The 20,320-nt window shown below is 40.9% G+C and overlaps 1 protein-coding gene across 2 annotated transcripts in view; it reads right to left on the reverse strand.

Annotated features, from left to right (window-relative positions):
• Positions 1-3,392, reverse strand: part of olfm2a (olfactomedin 2a) — a 76,925-nt gene extending 73,533 nt beyond the window's left edge. For both annotated transcript variants that reach the window (XM_041777830.1, XM_041777829.1), the window contains exon 1: positions 2,977-3,392. In XM_041777830.1, coding sequence (XP_041633764.1) covers positions 2,977-3,033 — 57 coding nt within the window. In that variant the 5' untranslated portion in view covers positions 3,034-3,392. The remainder of the gene's footprint in view (positions 1-2,976) is intronic.
• Positions 3,393-20,320: the final 16,928 nt, after the last annotated feature.

Below are 20,320 nucleotides of genomic sequence, written 5' to 3' on the forward strand. Positions count from 1 at the left end.
CTCACCTTTATACAGAAAATGATACATCTTCCATTTCTATGAAACATGCATCAAAATTTCTGTTCCTGCAATTCAAAAAACATCATAATTCACCCTTGTTGTCTACTTGCTACTTGTATGTTTCAAAATTATTAAGCAGATATAGTAAACTAAGGGCACCAGCTATAACGCCACAGAATTGTCCCATACTACTTGTTTCCATGTGCGTGGTTCACATATCATCAAGCTTATTTGCACTCGAAATGTCTGTGATGTCTTTGTGTGCAATACCAAATATCAAATGATATCTTAGATAATCTAAAAAAGCTAACTTATGCACAAATCACTGTTTTCTATAACAATGTTTATGTTTAAAAATACATTAAATAAGGTTTGCACTTTACATAATGACTGGTACCACACATCCCTCAAGTATGTCTGCTACTTAAGGGAAGATGAGTTGCCACAACTTAATGTGCGATCAGCGTTTTCTATTCTAGACAATGTTTATGTAATTAAACCACTTTAAAAAAATGAATTGACAGAGGTTTGAAACATCTTTAGGCTCTGATCTGCTGAAATCAAACTCTCTGGCAATCTTGTGAATGTTAAAAGTAAAGACTGTCTCTTGTGCAGCATTTGTGTGCAGCGCACATACAGATGTGTGTGGCTGTCAGTGTGTTCTGCCATGCTTGGCTTGATGAGCACAACATAAGACATCTGCACCAAGGTCAAGCAGGTGCCCATTTGTATCTCTAACACCAGGGACCCATGGGCTTTATGGGTACTTAACAAACACATGCAGTGAGAACAAGTGCATCTGTCTCATTAAAGCCCTCTAAATATTTCATTCAGGCCTGAGCTGAGACGGCGTCTGAAAAATGTGATATTATAACCACACTCGTAGTGAATGTTAGCCTCGTTGCAGTAGATGCGTGAGAAGTCATCAATTCTTTATGTTTGCTGTGCAGTCTTAGAGAGCTGGTTGGTGTCATATTTTCTTTCAGCCATCTAAATTTTTAATGTAAACACTTATAACAAATTGTCCCCCAAGGGCAATTACAGCATGAACCCGGTGAAGACGAGGCTGAGATGTGATAAAAAGTCATCGGCTGCATTTTCAGTGTCACATTTGCAAGTGTTTAACAATGACATCTATTTCTTTTCATATCTTCAAGTCGAGAACACCAATATTTCTGCATCTGTGGTACTGACATGTTCAGTTCACTGCAGAAGTGCTTTAGATTTTAACGTCAGCTTAGTTTTAGTTGAATTCAGTAGAAGTTTTCTTTTAATGAAGGTTTAACAAATTAACTCAAAGAAGGCTGAGGAGAAAAATGACACTTCTCCATGACAGTTTCAGTGGCTGATGTGTTTAATTTGACTGTTAAATTATAGCCCAGGGAAGTCTGCATCTTGCACTCCATATAAACTCTTGGTTTTTCTCTCACACCATCTGTGCTGTACATGTTATACTTTGACCCCCAACACACAGGTGTGTAGCACCGCCTGTTCATCATCAGTGCCTCTCCTGTTGAATGAAAACATACTGCTTCTGCTCCTGTTAAAGGTCAACTACACTGCCCTGCCTGTAGAAACAGCATAATCATGTTTACTGGATAGAATGATTATCATTCATCTTTGCACATTTTTATCATACTGATGCTTAACTGTATTCATATAATTCAACAGAAATATGTAAGATAGTAGCTTTATTAGCCATAGCAGACACTTCATTTTCCATTCATCATTACAAATTTGGAGCAGTAAAACTTAGCTTTTACTTTTATGCTGACCCCCCCCCCCCCCCCCTTTTTTTTTTTTTGGCATTTTACAGATTTTATTCAAAGTTCTGTCATTGTCACGTGAGGCCCTTTGGTCTGTCTGGTGGCCTTACCCAAACAGTGACACTGAGCTCCAACATGTCAACATGTGTAAGGCGCTGTCTCTGGTGCTAAATTGACTCAGACTGCTGCTTTAACCGAAGGCGCTGTCCATGGTGCTGAATTCTGCATAGATGTAAAGGTGCCCTAAGCCGCTGGGTAGCATCCAGACCACTGGCTGTAGAATAAATCTAAAATAACAGGCGGAATCTGTCGTCTTTACCAGCAGACTTGATACTTTCCAAGCTGTCTTTATATTTTCCTTGCTCCTTCTCGGCACTGCCTGCTACTGACCAGATCAACCCTCGAAGTTCAAATGCTCCTGCTTTGACTAGAAGCTTTTCTGGGTCAAATAATTTACCGTCCTTCACTTCAATTTACAACTGTCACATCAGAGCTCGTCATTTTGACCAAAGGGACATGGCTTACCTCGAGTGTTATGCACTACAGCACGACACACACTCTCTCACACACACGAGTCACACATTTCAAGGATCTACAACCATTTGTTGGCGCGGATTTGGATCCACTGCTCATTACGCATGGTGTGTATTCACAGCCACAGCAGTAAACAATCTGTCAGTGCCTTTTCTGTCATTTCTTGCTTTGTTTTTTTTCTCAGTGAGATCAGATGTCTCTGGAGGCTCCTGGACCTTTCTGTCAGAGAGAAGACAGCAAAACCCCCACATATCTGTACAGTCAACAGAAAACAGGACTTTCTAGTCTTCCTAGAATTACAACAACATGTTTGTGCCAATTTCTCCAAGTTTATTTTTAGAATACCGCCGCAAATTTACCATCAACCAGTTCTTCTTTGTGTCCTATCTTGCAAGAACTTTCTCCCTTTTCTGCCCCCTTCTCTTCAGTTTGCTACGTTACATCCTGCAAGAAGACAGCACAATGGCAGTTTTTCTATTTAATGATGCAACATGCATAACTCCTCACACCCGCTGTACATTTCAGTTTCCCTATTTTCAAACTGTGTTAAAGCTCTTATTACGGCTTTGAGTCTTTAGAAATAGTCCATTCCTGAGAACAGGCTCCCTGCACCGCTTTAACAACTTTTAAACAATGCTTATTCATTGCGTACAAGCGATAGTGCCGGAGTCCTTACCTCACTGGGCATGACAGCTAACATCACAAGTAAGAACATGGCACTGAAGAGATGCATCCCAGTTGAAATGGTAGCGTCCCAGGCGACACCAGTCCCGCAGCTCTCCCCCTGTTCTTGTCCCTTACTGGGGCGGTTTCTTCAGATACAGCGGGATTCCTTTAACGCTTCGTCGGTTGTGCGCCACCAACCTCATCACCGGGACGCACGGCAGCCCCCTCTGGCTCTGCAAAGCGACCAGTCGCGGCTTTTCTGTGGAGCATAGACTCTTCTTTAGGTGGCAAAGGCGAAATGTGCCGATCCGTCAATGTGGGGGTGAAAGTCCTCAGATTGCTTTAACCGGAAGAAGTGGACAGTCAGGGGTCCTTCTTCCTCCTGTAAAATATCTGCGACCGAGCGAGGAGAGCGGAGGAGAGGCGCAGAGGTTGGAAGGTGACTGCTGTGCTTGCGAGGTGCCGACGCTAGGAGCAGCACGTCTGTGTGCAAGAAGCCCAGTCAAAGAAGTACCACTCTTTGACGCAGCCAAGCTTGGCCGTGCGCGCGTGCGTCTGCTAACGCACGCGCCTGTGTGTGTGAGAGAGCCAGAGAGAGAGAGAGAGAGAGAGAGAGCCCTGCTTGCACTGACAAAATTTTTCTCAAAAAACTGAAGACAAAATAGATAGATAGATAGATAGATAGATAGACAGACAGACAGACAGACAGACAGATAGATAGATAGATAGATAGATAGATAGATAGATAGATAGATAGATAGATAGCAGAATTGCTTGCAGACAGTGAAACATCTTTCCACTACAATGACTGATACCTCCAGAAAGAGCTGACATTTAGCATTGATAATGCCTCTGAATAATAACTGTGTGCTTTATAAAAGACCAAGAGTGACTCTGAGCCATACATGAATATCATCAATTCAGCGCTGACGCAGGTCCCATTAAGAGATGCCAAATCAGAGGGATTCTCTGGGGTTTAGGGAAATGATAAAGATTGTTCTTGCCCGCTTACAATGAGGATAATGAATGTCGTTAGCTAACAGAGATAATTAAATGATGGCTTGGCATTCTAATCAGTATTTTTCAAAGCAGGTGTGGTTATGAATGAGAAAGCTCACAGTATCAGTAGGCTTTCATCTTTAATTGTGTGTCCACATGAACTGTGCGACAGTGATTGGAAAGAGTTGCCCAGTGACTCATCTGTTTACATGACAGGCTGTTTTTGAAGCTTCTGATGATCCTGAGTGTAGTATGAAAATAATACATGCTCTGCTTCTCATTTTATCCTCAGAGCTCAGTAAAAGCTTAGCTTGAAGAAAAAAAAAACACTTTTCAAAGGTAAATGCAAAACATGCCATTGGTTGTGAGAACCTTTAATGACCTAGCAGTGTCAAAAAAAGCTGAAACTACAAATAAAAAACAGAAAAAACTGTTTCTGGGAAGAGCATATTAAGCCCTCACACTCAGTTATACTGAATGAATTCAAAGAGATTAGGCACAGAGCAGTATACACAGCCAAAGCAAACAAAATTCACTCTATAGTGACAGCTCAATTCAATTTAATTCAAACAACTTTATTAAACCCACCAGGGGCAACTGGTTTGGACCAGCTTTGCATAGAAGACAACAATAATTACCACAACACAACCAATCATACATGAGAGATAAAATATGAAAGCCATATCTTAGATGAATACTGAAAAAGCAGGCTGATGAATAAATGATTAAAGAGAGTAAAACAATAAAAGAATCAGTGTTAAGATGTGATTAAAGCATTAAAGGATCAGTTAGCTCTAATCGGTTTCTTAGATTCTTTATAGTAGCTCAGTAATGGTTGTCTTTAACATCAGAGTTTTATTTTTTAGTTTAATTGGGGTTATTTATTTATCATCTTATCTTACCTTTTTTGGGTTGTTATTTAAATCTTTGAGTCAAACTCATGTCTACACTCACTGGCCACTTTATTAGGTACACTTTGCTAGTACTGGATTGGACCCCCTTTTGCCTTCAGAGCTGCCTTAATCCTTCGTGGCATAGTTTCAACAAGGTTTTGGAAACATTCCTCAGAGATTTTGGTCCATTTTGTCATGATAGAATCACACAGTTGCTGCAGATTTGCCGGCTGCACATCCATAATGAGAATCTCCCATTCCACCACATCCCAAAGGTGCTCTATTGGATTGAGATCTGATTGTGGAGGCCGTTGGAGTGCAGTGAACTCATTGTCATGCTCAAGAAACCAGTTTGAGATGGCATGAGCTTTGTGACATGGTGCATTATTCTGATGGAAGTAATCATCAGAAGATGGGTACACTGTGGTTGTAAAGGGAATGAAATGGTCATCTTCATTATTTAGGCAGGCTGTGGTACTTAAATGATACTCAGTTTGTTCTAAGGGGCCTAAAGTGTGCAAAGAAAATATCCCCCACACCATTACACCACCAACAGGAGCTGGAATGTTTGATACAAGGCAGGATAGATCCATGCTTTCATGTTGTTAACCCCAAATTCTGATCTTACCATCTGAATGTTACAGCTAAAATCGAGACTCATGAGATCAGGCAACATTTTCCAGTCTTCTTTTGTCCAATTTTGGTGATCCTGTTTGACTTGTAGCCTTAGTTTCCTGTTCGTAGCAGACATGAGCGGCACCTTGTGTGGTCTTCTGCTGCTGTAGTCTGTCTGCTTCAAGGTTCAACGTGTTGTGCGCTCAGAGATTCTGCATAACTTGATTGTAACAAGTGGTTATTTGAGTTACTGTTGCCTTTCTATCACCTTGAACCAGTCTGCTCATACTCCTTTGACCTCTGACATCAACAAGACATTTTTGTCCACACAACTGCCGCTCACTGGATATTTTCCCTTTTTCAGACCATTCTCTGTAAACCCTAGAGATGGTTGTGTATTAAAATCCCAGTAGAGGAGTTGTTTCTGAAATACTTAGACCAGCCTGTCTGGTTTAAAGTCACTTAAATCCCCTTTCTCCTCCATTCTGATGCTCAGTTTAAACTTCAGCAGGTCATCTCAACCACGTCCACATGCCTGAATGATTGAGTTGCTGCTATGTGATCGGCTGATCAGCTATTTGTGTTAACAAGCAATTAAACAGGTGTACCTAATAACGTGGTCGTCGACTGTATATGTCTTATTTTAAAAACATATACAATCAAATCATTGATCAGGTAGCTGTGTTTGGTTGCAGGTTATCTCTATAAAATAAAGCTAAAAAAGTGGTGTGTTAGAGACTTAGCTGTGTTCATCAACAGGAGCTGCCTAAATTAAATCCATTATTGTTTTATTGCAGAAAGGAGTTTATTGAATCGTTTTACCTCACTTATGTGTTTACATCCCATTTTTAAAGGTCAGCAGAACAACTTCTCATGGCTTTTAACATCTACAACTGTGCTTAGTCCATAACAGATTCAGAAAGCATTTTGTAGCAGACAGTGTAATGGCGTGTGTTTTCCAGCCTCTGCCCTTGTAAGGTTCAGCAAAGGCTTGACTTTCTCCACCCCTGCTGCTGCCCTCAGTGCCATGGTGCACACCCCTCCATTTTCTCAGCAGGAAAAAAACCCACGGAGGTGAATTGAGTTGCTGAGAGGCGGTGGAGGAGGGGAGGTGTATGAGAAAGAAGATGGAAAGAAACACGGGGATCACTTCTTGTTTTTGCTGCAGCTCTTCTTTCTTACTGTACAGGCATGATCGTGCCTCTGCTTGGATACATACAGTAAGAGCATGACGCTGAAAACAACAGAGAAGCCCTAGGCTGCCAGGGTGAGTAAAAGTGATGTTGAGTCACTTCATGGGGTCAGAGTGCCAGTGTGTTTAATGGTCGTGCTGAGGAGACTTGCTGCACTAACACACCCCTTCCTTCTCAGTGGCTCTCCTCCATCTCTAGACCCTGTCACATTTAGAGACCTGGGGCACCGAGGGAGCTGGGGGGATGTTCCTGAGGTAAATGCAAACAAAGCATAACCCATTTGTCAAAGATTGCGGGATACTTTTTCTGTTTTTATCCCAGGGTCTTTCAAAGAGGCCAAAAGGAAGAGAAAATAAACCCTTAGGGCTTTGCGTGTCCTGCCAGGAAGGCAGTATCTTTCCCTCCCTGTCACCTTACATGAGAATGCACCGTTAGGCATATGTGGCATTATCATCACCTGTTTGTTTTAAGTTCTTCAAATGAAGAATTTTCTTTGCTTCTTTGAAATCTCCATGTGGTTTCCCTCAGATGTTATTTTTGAGTTGAATCATGAGTGTTTGATTGTATTTTATGCTTTTTATCTAATCTTGAATTTCTATTCTGTGTTTTTAAAACCTGGCTTGCACTCCATGATAATCATGCCAGTTTTAAATTGGATTCCCCCCTTCCAACTAAAGTCAGCAAAGGCCCGATTATGATTCTTGCCAGATTTCGCTTTTGTGTGTGGCGCATTAAGAGAGATCTTTCCCTCTCCGACCTGCTTGGCAGATGATCAGAGACACTCTGACTTGAGATTATAAATATTAAACATATTAAAATGTTCTATCAGTATGTAAACCTGAAATAATTCTAGATACCCTGTTGTGTGGGGTGAGCAACAGCCAAGCAGGAATAAGTAGGGCTGAGATGTGGACCAGAAAAGCTGATCAAAGGAGGAAGCACAACAAGCACAGCTGCAGCAACAACAGTAAACATGAAGCATAAAGTTAGATGGATGTCAGAAATGGACGAGCAACTTCTTTATTTGTGGCAGCAACACAAATGTTTGTACAATGTGTACTGTAAAATATACCACAATCAAACTGGCATAGGGGAGTTGGATCACGATTGCTGCTGCAGTTGATGTAACAGGTAACTATCAGCTAGCCTCATTTAGCTTGTTTCCTCAAAAGTTGTATTGGACTTTGAAAGATTTTAAGTTGTGAGAGTCTGATTGTTGGTGAACAAATTCTGTTAAGCTGAGGTCAGAGATTTTTAGCACAATTACAGCCTAACCCAACAGTTGTAGGGTTTCGGGAACCATAGGCCTAAAAAAATATCTTTCTTTTTGACTCGTATAGTGTCGCACAGCAGTCACAAATGTAAACAAAGTAAAATGAAGTAGAGTTTGCCACACGATTTTAGGAGACTATGGTGGGATGACCCCAAACTGTCTTAGAGGTCTGGGGGCATGCTCCCCCATGACAAAAATGAGACATTTTCAAGTTAAATGCAAAATTAAGAGGCAAAGTCTTTGTTCTGTTTAAACAACTGTGTGCTCTTGTAGTAGGCAAAGCAAAGGTGTGCTGATTAGAATTTTTCTGACCGATTCCGATTGCCATTTTTTTACTGAAGGTTTTTAATGGTACAGATTTTCCTTCCTTAAAAAGACATTGGAAGGATTATGTTGTTTAACATTGTCTTTTGTGGATTTTTAATATGATGTTTAGAATAAAACTTTATTAATGTTTAATTTAGAAAAACGTCCAAACTGTAGCAGGTCACATGACCACCTTTTATTTTAACTTAAACTACTCTCCACCAGAGATTAGCAGAGATCATCTTGTATTCTTGTTTACTTTTTCCACAATTTATGCTGAAGTTGTAATTGTATATTTGTTAGCCCAAATAAAACAAAAATTTATTCTAACATCAATGTAACAAATACACAAATTTAATCCCTGTGTTAAGTTCACATTCTACAGAGCCATAATCTGTCAATCTAAACACTCTGATCCTCTGCCTTGTTAATGTAACCCAGGAATGAATAAAATCACAGAAACAGAGAGGTTTACAGCTGCTGTATTCTAACTCCTGAAGGTATTATAAATTATCCATTGTCTAGGTAATCCAAAATCTGTGACAGTTTACCTCAGCTAGAAGTGGAAATCTTTTACCTGTTGCTTTCCTTTTTCGCTGCCTCTATGAACAAGATTTGCAGGTGCAAAGAGTTTTTAACATGTTTTATGTCCAGTAATTATGAATTAATGTGATATTTCCTGTAGTCATATGTCTGAATGATTGAAGCTCAGTCTTCTTAATTATATGCTTGCATGACCCTTAGAGTATAACCGGAATACATATCAGATTATACATTTATTTACTGGCTGTACCAAGTTGCACGCAACAGAGGGAGGATGGGAGCGCCAACATACATGCAAGCAACGCTGATATGCAAATGCTATGTTTATATTAAGTGAAGAGAAAGGTCTGTGTTCATTCTGAATTGTTTCAAAGCTTCATTTCTGCAATCCTGTGTGCATTCGTTCATGCCACACACTGGAGTTGTTCGCTGTGTACCAGGCACGGCTCACGGGGTTCACAGTCAAGCAGGCCGATGGATATCGTCTTTATGAAAATGTAATGCTGTGGGGCAAATTAGACTATGGCAGCAAGTATTATAAATATTAGACTATGGCGCAGTGCCATAGATATTTTTCAACCAATTGGATTTATTGAAAAATAGCAAAGAACTAATTCAGGGGAAACTGTGACAAATCATGGAGACAGGACAAAACAGGAATGTTTTAAAAGGGTTTTCATGGAGTTTTTGGAGCAGTTTTTCTTTCCTGGAGCACATTTGCAAACCTCTGATAAGGTCTCTGTGACCCACTTTTGGGTCCTGACCCACCAGTTGAGAACAATTACTCAGCCCAGCCTCCTTTCCTTATAACGTCACCACATCATTTGCAATGACTGAATGAATACCCATGTGTATTCTGTGATTGTTTGATTTTACATTGTGACCTCCGTAATGGACAAGAAATCATGTAGTCCGACTTCAGCTTTAGTATATGGGGTGCCACGTTGGTCATCTTGTCTATACTACACACTACAAGGGTTAAATCGTCATGTGTAGCGTCTAAGATTTTTAGTATCAGTAAGGGTTTTCAAACTCTTTTAGTGTGTCTGTCAGGCTTAAGTGTGTTGCTATAATATGAGAGGCAATGCATCATATCTACGTTCTGAAATGGCCTGAAGAAAGTATTTAACAATCACCAGCATCTCTGTCCTCCTCTGTGAGTGTGTGTGAGAGGGAGAGAAAGAGAGTGGTTCTTTCAGATTGCCTACAGGCAGTCTGCTTGCCAGAAATTGTGATTGGACTATTCCTGTCGGGCCAATGTTGTATCATTTTATAGATTTTAAATTTCCAGGAAGAGCTGCTTTTCAAATAATTCAAAAACTAAAGAAAAATGTATTCACACACCACGAGAGAAGAGAGTTGGAGTAAGAGGTGCTTAGAGATTTGTTCATTGTTATGTTGAATATTAGAGATGCAGAATGAGTGAGCACACTGTAGATCATCACACAGACATACACAGACAGTCTAATTGGATTTTGTGATGTTGCTTGCTCTATCCATCATGCAAACATTGAAGTCTGTCCCATAACAAAGCTTGTGGTTGTTATTGATCTTCATAATGTTACTGCTGCTGCTGCCACTGCTACTGAGTTATTATGCAATAGAACCGAAAGAGCGTATGTTTCCCGTAAGTATCCACAATTTGGAATCTGCATAGGATAGCACAGCGGACACAGCAGTGAAACTCTCAGTCTTGAGAGTTTGAAGAGGCAGTCTATCAGATACAAACACTCTTCACCACCACATCAACATGTGAATCAACACACAGATGGAGAAGTGTTAACCCAGACACTCCTGCAAACATATCACAGAAATCTTAGTCAACATGAAAGCTTGTGCAAACATCACTACAGCATCCTCTCACACTACTAGTCCTGATGAATGTCTAATTATCTTGTGCCATGTAAACATCATGAAACACCCCATTCTGTCGTCCCTGAAGGTGCTACTACATCTTTGTAAAGGCAAATGGACTACCACGGCTCCCACTCACCCACCTGCTGAGTTTGTCTGTCAGCATCACTAATGGAAAGTCGTTGTCGATTTAGATGTTACAGAATTCCAGGTTTCAGGCAGAATCTTGCAGAGGGGTGTTACGGTAAATCTTAGATTATGGCGGGTTTATCAAATAATGTTCCTACAATTAACTGTCCATTTTCAAAAGCTTTTCCGGTCCAAACAGACAAAAAAGATCACCTAATCTCCTTTCATTACCAGTTTTCGTTTGGACATGTGGAATAATACAGGATGAGTTAGTGACAAAGCTCCCACAGCCACCAGGTCAGAAGGCTAGAGTGCTCTGTTGCCATAGAAATACTCAGTGGTTGAGTGAATGGAAAGGTGTGAAATCCTCTATAGCTGCCTGAAGATGGAATCAAAGATGGCTTTTCACACCCTCTCTCAGGCTGCCTCGCTTTACTACCTGCTTGTAACCAAGGCAACCAGGGCAAGGACAACCCAGGATCAGTTGGGGTTTCTGAGAAGGGGGCCATGTCTGTGCCTCGCCATAATTCAGCAAACATCATCAATCATAATCTGGAAGAAGTGCACGGCAGACTGCTCCTGTCGCTGAATCAAAAACAAAACAATGGTGGAACGCTGCCCTCCGCAGACTCCCAGAAACATGAAGAAATGAGGGGAGACGCAGACTGGCAGGAACACAGAGCTGGACTGCCAAGAGGTCTATCTTTTAAGTGAAGCCACCAAGCACAAACATAAACAATCACAAGGTCCCTGTGCTTTGTCTCTGCCTCCCCTTTCCCCCTCTTCTTCTTTCCAATAGTGATCCTCCCTCTGTTTTCCTCCTATGTCTGTTTCACCCAGAACAAGCAGCTCAAAGATGCTCCCTGAGTTGTCCTCTGCAGACTGCATTTGTGTTTAATTGGATGAAAAGATGATGCATAAAGCGCGAGGATAGAAACATGAGGGAACCAAAGTCCATGTCGCCTGCAGCAAAAGAAACCAGCAGCTATTTGTTGTTGACATTTTTCTCCTCTGTTTTTTCTGCTCCATTGAAACAGCAGCAGCTTCATGTTTTTCATGCATTTAGGGCTTTTTTTTCTCCTCCATTGCAGCCTGTCTTTGGTGTAAAGTTCCCGGGCATCACAAGATTTCACTCTTTACTGCCACACTATTAACAGTGAGTGTATGTGTGATCAAAAACGTGTTTGTGTGTGCAGTGTCATGTGATGCACTTGATGCCTGAAGTATTGAAAGAGTAGAGCTTTTATGTTCATCTATATATATATATATATATATATATATATGCAGGTGCCTCTATTAGGTACATGTGGGTACTTTATGTCCAAAGATTCTTTACTTCTGTCACACTTGAACTGAAGTAATCATAATGACAAAGTCTTTGTTACTTGGGAATAATGCAAGTGAAGCTGTCATCTTGAAATATCAAATGAACTTGAAAGAAGCAGAGAAAAAAAAAATACATGTCATGCAATGTCCATCAATCTCAGCTGTACAGTCCTTTTGACCAACACTGAAGAGAGCGTGGAGAAATGTAACAAAAAGCCCCTCAGAGAGGTGAGAGCTTTGTGCTTATTCAAATTCTAGCTACAGCTAACACACCTCTTCCCTCATATAGCAGCCATTGTTACTCTCAGTTCTGGCTATACTTTATCTTCCAGCAGCCATTTGGACTGACAATTCCCAGCATTGCTGTCTGTGGTTGCTGGGAGATATTACTGTCCCAATGCTTTCATGGTTCCAGCTACATTCAAAAGATGAAACTACGACAGAGACCGAGAGGGAGAGTGGAAGAGATAAAGAGTGAGACACTAGTCGGATAAAAGAATGGTTTTACATAATTAAGCAGATAGAAGTGATTACAGCAGCTTATCCACAGAGCACGAACTGCGCACATTCAGCCTCATTATGAAGTTAAGGACTCCAAACAGTGGCTGATGGCTTAATTACAGTTCCACAGTGGAACAAATGCTTTCGAGTCATTATGGCAAATCACAAACCTTTTTGTGAACACACAAGCAGTCATCAGAGAAGATGCTTTGTTTTTTACAGAGTCTCTGTCTCTGTACCCACTTTTCTCATATCCTCTCTCAAACATGCCCTCTCATTTTTCTGAATGTTTCTCTTACACAGAAATAATGAGAAGGAGGAGCTCGCTTTCTCCTTTAAACTGTCTGTCTTTAACATCACACTCCAAATCCTCACTAGGGCCTCTTGCGCTTTTTGGACTGTAAGTTATGTGGGGGTTGGAGACTGAAGTTGTCCCTCCAGCTTCCTCAGCACGCTGCCAAGCTCCACAGAGGCCGGCCGGCCGGCGGGCAGCAAAGTGTGGTCTCAGCACTTCTTCTCAGGAGTTAGTGTCTGAGGCCAGGCATGAGGGCTTTTATTCACCAGTCTGCTTCTGCATTATTGAATCAGGGGACTGCCTTAAACTTGAAACTGGACAGAGCAGAGAGGCAACATGCAGATTTGATGAATCAATATGTTGCAGGAGAACAGTATGGAGGGATGCTGCAAAGGGACACTAGCAGGACTGGATCAGATAAGGACAGAGCAATGAAAATCTTCTTTGTGCCTCAATGGCTTATCTTTCACTTGCACACCTATATGTGTTGAGACATACATGCAGTTCATCCCGTGGCACTCATAATGCATATCTCACCTATGCACACACAAGCACACACACAGCTGGGCTCCCTCCCCTAAAGGCCTTCATTAGATAAAAGGAAAACAGCTCTTTCCAGAGCTGCAGTGCAATTATTCAGTGTAGTCAAGCATGTCTCTGTGTGACAAAGCAAATTGCTTTTTCGGTTTGCTGTTCCTGATACAGATAGGGCTTTCAAAATCTGAGGGGAAGCCTCGCGCCACTGCTCCCGACGCTGCAAGAGATACCGGCAGTTATTTACCCCACTGTGTGTGCTTGTGTTTACAGATGACTTTACGCATGCCTGTGTGCTGTATTTGTGTGGAGATAGCAGCGTTTTGCTGTACATGGTGCTGTGTGACGATCAATCAGTTCTCTTCTTTATTGGGTTCAAGTGAAATCTCACTTGATTGATTGCAGTCTTATGTGAAGTGGTGTGTTATGGTCCATGTAGAAGAACTTGATGGCCTGTGCACTACTCAGATAATTATCCTGAGCAGACTGAAAACAGACAGGCACCTGCTTAAATGTTGCTGTTTCTGCTGCACAGTTGAGGTGACACCAGGCTTCCGTTAAGTACCTGTAATGTTTGCAGCTGCAGCTCATTTTACCACAGTTTAGATGATGAGGTGTTGTACAGCTGCTTTGATCGTACAACCATGGGCAGTTCATTGAAATGATGAGGACAGCAAGTCCCACTGTTTATACCCAAACATATTCAAACTAAAATCATCAAATATCAGATGAAACGATGTGTTCAGAGGCACATTTAGGGCTTGGACTATGGATCCTTGTTGAGGCTTGTAGAAAAAAGCAGATGTATGTGTATGGATAGTTTTGTATGCAGAAACACCCTGACACTTTCTCAGGTTTGGCAGACGATTATCCTTTCCGTCATGTAAGCTTGAGTGAGAGAGCCATTCACGGGCACTGACTCCTTATTTATCTTATCCCTGCTCCCTCCAGTAGGGTCCCAATCAATATCCAGGGACTCGGAGCGAGAGAGGGAGACAGAGGACAAGTCATCTGGGGAGAGGCGAAGGGAGGGGGGGAGAAAAAGAGAGAGAGAGAGCAAGGACGGAGCGAAGTGTGGAGATTTATTTGTACTGCCTGTCGGTTTGTGGCCACACACAGGGAGACAAATGCTCACGGGAAGCTTCAGGGATCTCCTCTGTGATTACTGAGCATGTCAATTGATTTTGTAATGATTTTCATTTCTGTGCAGTATTTCCACACCATATATTAGGAATCAGAAACAATCTTAGGTATGAGGACACTCACAGATGATTGGAATTGGAAAACAAAGCAATGAAAGGTTTGGATTTATTGAGAAGTTTATGTCTGTTTTTTTTTCCAAGCTGATACTCAATATGATTTACTGCAGCATGAGACCAAACAGATTCAGTAGATGTTGTCTGTGATCAGGGCTGCCCATAGAATTGGCTGGGCCCCTCAAAAACCCAGACAATGGGCCGCCAGTTGCTAGCATCCTGGCTAACAGTTAATTCATTTTGTAGCTGAAAAGCAAGTCAGGCTCTTTTTCACCACCTGTGATACATTCTTGCCACTTCTTTTTGTCAATTTAAATCCATTGTGCCACTTTTTAACCTGTTTTCACCATTTCCACCACTCATTTTTTGCCACTGTTTTGACATTTTTTTGCCACTTCTACAAGACAATTTTTGCTTCTTAAAACCCATTTTTGCCACTTATTAACCCCCTTTCCCCATTTTGCTTTCTTTTTTAGCCACATTTTTTTTCTCAGTTACCAGATACAGGCAAATTTTTGCCACTTATGAGAGCTTTGATGCATATGAAGCCAATTCATTATTTTTTTTTTTTTTTTTTGCCACTTTCAACCAATTTTTGCCTAACCTTGAAAGCAGATGGATATGCCTGTTTCTGTGTTTCTCACTGGCGAATCCATCTTGCAAAGCTCCCATCTGACCCATTTTGGGTTAGAAAGTGACAGGACCAAGCAGCGTTGAGGGGCAGTGCTTTCGGGAGTGGCAGAGTCATGACATAAGCAAGCAGCAACAAGAGGCAGGTGCAATTATGGCGGAAGAAATTAGCGTGGATGCTGCTAAAACGCCAATTCTATCAGAACTTGAAGACATTTCTTTGTTAAAAGAAGAACAAAGAAAAGCAGTGATTTGTTTTCTTTTCAAAAATGACAAAAGTCATGTACTGACTTCTCTACAGTTGCCATGGTTCACGTTATGCAGCTCTCTATGGAGTTTACCCCTTAGTAGGGGTGCACCCTGGCAGTGGCTACGTCACATTTTGTTGCTCTGATTGGCCTGTAAAGATGTGACATACAGAACGTTCATCCAGTCACCCTCTGAGTTTTTTTTTTCCAAAGACTCTGCCCTTTCCCAAACGCTGTCTATGTTAGGTTTACCAGATGGATTTTGTCTCTCACATCCATCTGGGTACCAGATTAATTATTGCCACTTTCTGCCTTATTTTGTCCATTTATTTCTCATTTTTGACGCTTCTTTTTGCCACTTGTACCCCCTTTTTGGAGCTTTTTGAGAACTTTGCAATACTGAGACAATTTTCTTGCCCTTTTTTGCCACTTTTAACCCATTTTTCCACCTTTTCCTTTTGTTTGCTTGTTGTTGAAATTTTTTTTTTTTTTTTGCCATATCAACCCATTTCTTGCTCTTTTTTGCCACTTGTGCCCCTTTTGCCACTTCATTTTTGCCACCCATGTATTTTTTTCGGCTTTCTACTCTTCCTGTTCACATTTTTTGCCACTAGTAATGAATTTTTTGCCACTTTTAGTCCATTTTTTGTCCCTTTTCACATTTACTCAATTTTTTCCAATAAAGTTGCCTTTGTAGCCATGAAGTCTGACTTTAGTGTCCTATTTATTTAGTTCAGTGTGCTTATCCACATTGTTAACATTACCAATTAAAAGGTAATTCAGTTTTAGAACAAGGGGTTCACATCAGTGTTAATTTTGGCAGCTATTTTTAATTTTTGTCTTAGTTTTAGAGTTGAAAGAAATGCATTTTAGTTTTACTCACATTTTAGTCACTTCTATCCTTTTTAGTTTTAGTCTAGTTTTAGTTGATAAAAACCCAAAACATTTTAGTCTAGTTTTAGTCCATTAAATGTCCTCACATCTTAGTCTTTACTTTTAGTCCAAGCATTTATTTTCTTGACTAAATTAGATACGAAATCATAAAGCCTGGGGTCCTTGCTTTCTACTGCTAAGAGGCAGAATAGATACAGCTTCATTGTTTCTTGAAAGATTTACCCACAGTGGAGGAATATCACGGATTTCGAATGTCCTACGAAAACTACATTACATTTTAGTCCAGTTTTAGTCATCTTGATAAAAACTAAACTTAGTTTTTGTCAGTTTTAGTCATCACAGATCTATTTTTGTTAGTTTTAGTCCAGTTTTTGTCATGGAAAAAAAGGCTATGGACGGATAGTTTTAGTCATAGTTTTAGTCGACGAAATTAACACTGATTCACATTTTTAAAAATGCTATATTATACTAACAAAATTCATGCTTTGATAAGAGTGGTTATCATTCAGGTTTAAGATTACATAACGTCTTAGCTTTACCTTACAATGGACCACGATTTTGACCTGTTTGACCCTGTTTAGTTGGGCCCCAGAAAGCTCTCCCCTTTGTCCCCCCTAATGGGTAGCCTTGTCTGTGAGAGAGAGAAGAGCAGAGTTTAATCCATTCCAACCCAGAGAGAAATATTGATTGTCATCTGCTGTCCTGCCACCGAGGGACCCTGGGAAAGCTTGAAGCAACGCTCCACGTCCAAACACCCTGGAAAAAGCTCTTGGCTATTCCGTTGCCATAGAGACATGTTGTTGTCATGCCGACAAGCTAGCCAGGATGTAATGTGAAAAAAAGGGATAAGGCGAGAGGATCAGTCCACAGAGACGCTCACAACTTTGCTATGGAGTGGTGGTGTGGCAGTTCTTTGAAAAGCAGTCACCTCTCAGTGAGGAGGGTTCGGAAGATGCATTGGTTTTAACACATATTGAGTTCGGGAGTTGGCTCAAGATGAAAGGCACTGAGAATGAGAGAGTGATTGGGAAAGCAAGTAGAGGCAGAGGTTGAGACTGTGTAGAAAAGTGGGAGAAGAGATTGGGTAGGTAGAAAACAGGGATTTGGTGACTAGTTCCACAGAGCTTTTCTCGCCCGCTACAAGCAGGCTGAAGAACCCTGCATGGCCACTTCAAAATACTCATGATTTATGCCCGTCAGTGCTGTCCATATGTGCCTGGAATATCTGATCAACTCCACTGATGTAGCTCTGTGCCTGCTGGGGGAGGGATGGAGGGAGGCAGGGAAAGATAAAAAAACAAGGCACAGAGAGAGCAAATAGAAAAGCAATGGATGGGATGAAAGACAGAACAAAGAAAGAGAGAGAGTGAAGAGAAAACAGGAACGGAGGGGTACAGTATATGAACACAGACTGACAACTGAGTATGAGATGCTTGGAAAAAGAGGCTAACCAATGGAGAGAATAAAGGACAGATAAAGGAGGGGTGAGGCTGAGCGGTGTTGTGCCCTGTGGAAGCCACTGACCACTCTAATTATCCTCGATTTTCTTCAAACAAGGCTGAGGCATTGTGAGTCGTCTCCTTGGGACACAACCCGCTCCTCATTTTCTCTGAGATTCAATTCCACTCCTCCGTCCTGCTCCATCTTTTACATATAAAACACTTTCTTCAATTATTCCTCCAATGTTCATATCTGTATTATTTGACGCCTTTGCCTATTCAGAGTGACTGCTCATTTCGCCTCCCTCTAGTGTGACTAGAATCAATCCCAGGCTCAATCTAAGATAGACACGTAAAGTGAATGCGTGTGTGTTTTTCCATGTGTGTGCATGAATGAATGTGTGTGAGTTTGCTGTGTGTGATTAAAGAAAAGACAGAAGAAGATTGGAGAAAAAGACAGACCAGGAGAACTGATATAATTTGGAAGTAGGGTGCAAATGTTTGTGCTCACGCAGTCATAAGACCAGGAAAGTTGGTGTGTTTGAATGTGTGTTTGGTGTAATGAAGGTGTTTCCAGCGTATGCTTGATCTGCTCGCTCTCTCTCCGTTGTGGAGGACAGCATGGTTTATTTGAGATCAAATGAGGCTACAATTACTCTGTGGATGCCTTTCTCTCTCGATCGATTGCAAACAAAAGAAGCATTCCATCAGAGACTTTAAAGCTGAGAAAGTGCTGCATGAATTGTCATCCATAACATAGGGCTTCATTGTTACTTTGCTTTGGATCTCTCTCAGAAATAGGAGTCAGCTTTAAGAACAGTGCGAGAGTGAATTTCAAATGGGAGCTCTCTGCTTGAATAAAGGATAATCAGAGAAAGTGAAATTACAGTGCGATTTCTTCATGTAGGAGTATAAATCTTTAAAGGGAGGTAGTCACCGGCTGCTACAAAAGACTCTTTGGATGACATTAAATGCAAAGTTGCATGTGATTTTCTAGTTACATCCTCTTTCAGAGGTAGAGGCAGAGTGTGTAATACTGTGACAGCTGTCTGCAGAACAACAAGCAAAAACTGCAACCAGCGTTATCAGAGTTAAGGTTTTTCATTTATTTTCTTTCAACATTTCATTTTGACTATTTTTTCTTTCAGTTTTAGTCCAGATTTGATTTATTTTTAATGTTAGTTTGATGTGTTTTTGTTTTCTCTTTAATAAAATACTTTTTTCAGTTTTCCATCCGGCTGCAAATCTCCTTGTTGAGTTTTTACTCATTTTTTGTTGTTTTATTTTTAGTTTTATCCCCCTTGCTCTAACCTAAGGGTTCAGGTGCTGAACACTAACCCTCTTTGGGTTTTCCTTAGTTTGCTCCCAATCAAAATTTTAAGAGAACTGGAAAGAAAAAAGCATAAAAAATAAAATTGTAGCTTCTGCTGTAAACAAGAGGATCCAAATTGATATCACTGTGCCTGAGACTAATCATGATAGATAGTTAGACAGAAGGCTTGGGTCAAAGACTACAATTTAGGAATTTTGTCTCATTTTATTTCATGATTGGCTTTTCACCTTTTCAGAGTTGGGACTTGTGTGAAAATTGTCTGCTATGGCTGTGGTTCAAAAGACTTTTAGTGGTTTTCTTTGCCTTTCAATGTCACATGTACTTCAGCTGGTACACCCGCAAACACTCAAATCTGGGCAAGAGTATTTGATTAAATTCTTGCCAAAAGCAGCTACACTAGTTAAAGTACAAGCCGCATCCAACAGATAAGTCCAAACAAAATTAATTCAAGATATAAAACCAAAAATAAGGCGTGCATGAAGTTTAATAACTGAAAATAGCTGCAAAGCAAACTGTACTTGTGGAGTTTCTTAAACAAAGTTGCAATGACTAGGGCTGTCAGCATTAATCACAGTTATTAACGTCCATACTTGATGCATTCATTTCTTTTTATGACATTGATTGCATGCTTTTTGTTCCTTTCTTTCAGCATGCTTTGGTTAAGATATTGCAACATCTTCCTGCAGCCACAGTGATGTCAATAACTCCACCACTCCACCAACACTTCCTGTTTGTCCATATCCAAACAGGTAGTAACATGCAAAATAGTGGAATTTCAAAATGTGACAAAATGGGGGCCTAATCTCAACTAACTAGAGACATTCTGAGATGATTTCAGCCATCCATCTTCTACACTGCTTATCCTGTTCAGGGTCATGGGGGCCGCAGTCTATCCCATCTGTCATTGGGAGAGATGCAGGGTACATCCTGGACTGGTCATGGGTCAGTCATAGGGCTGACATGTAGAAACCAACAACCAGCAGCTCTCTCACTCACACCTACAGCCAGTTTAACAAACTAGCATGGTTTAGTCTGTGGGAAGAAGCTGAAGTATCCATGCATGCACGGGGAGAACAAGTAAACTCCACACAGA

This window comes from Cheilinus undulatus, linkage group 21 (assembly GCF_018320785.1).
Source record: "Cheilinus undulatus linkage group 21, ASM1832078v1, whole genome shotgun sequence".
NCBI classification, from domain to species: domain Eukaryota; kingdom Metazoa; phylum Chordata; class Actinopteri; order Labriformes; family Labridae; genus Cheilinus; species Cheilinus undulatus.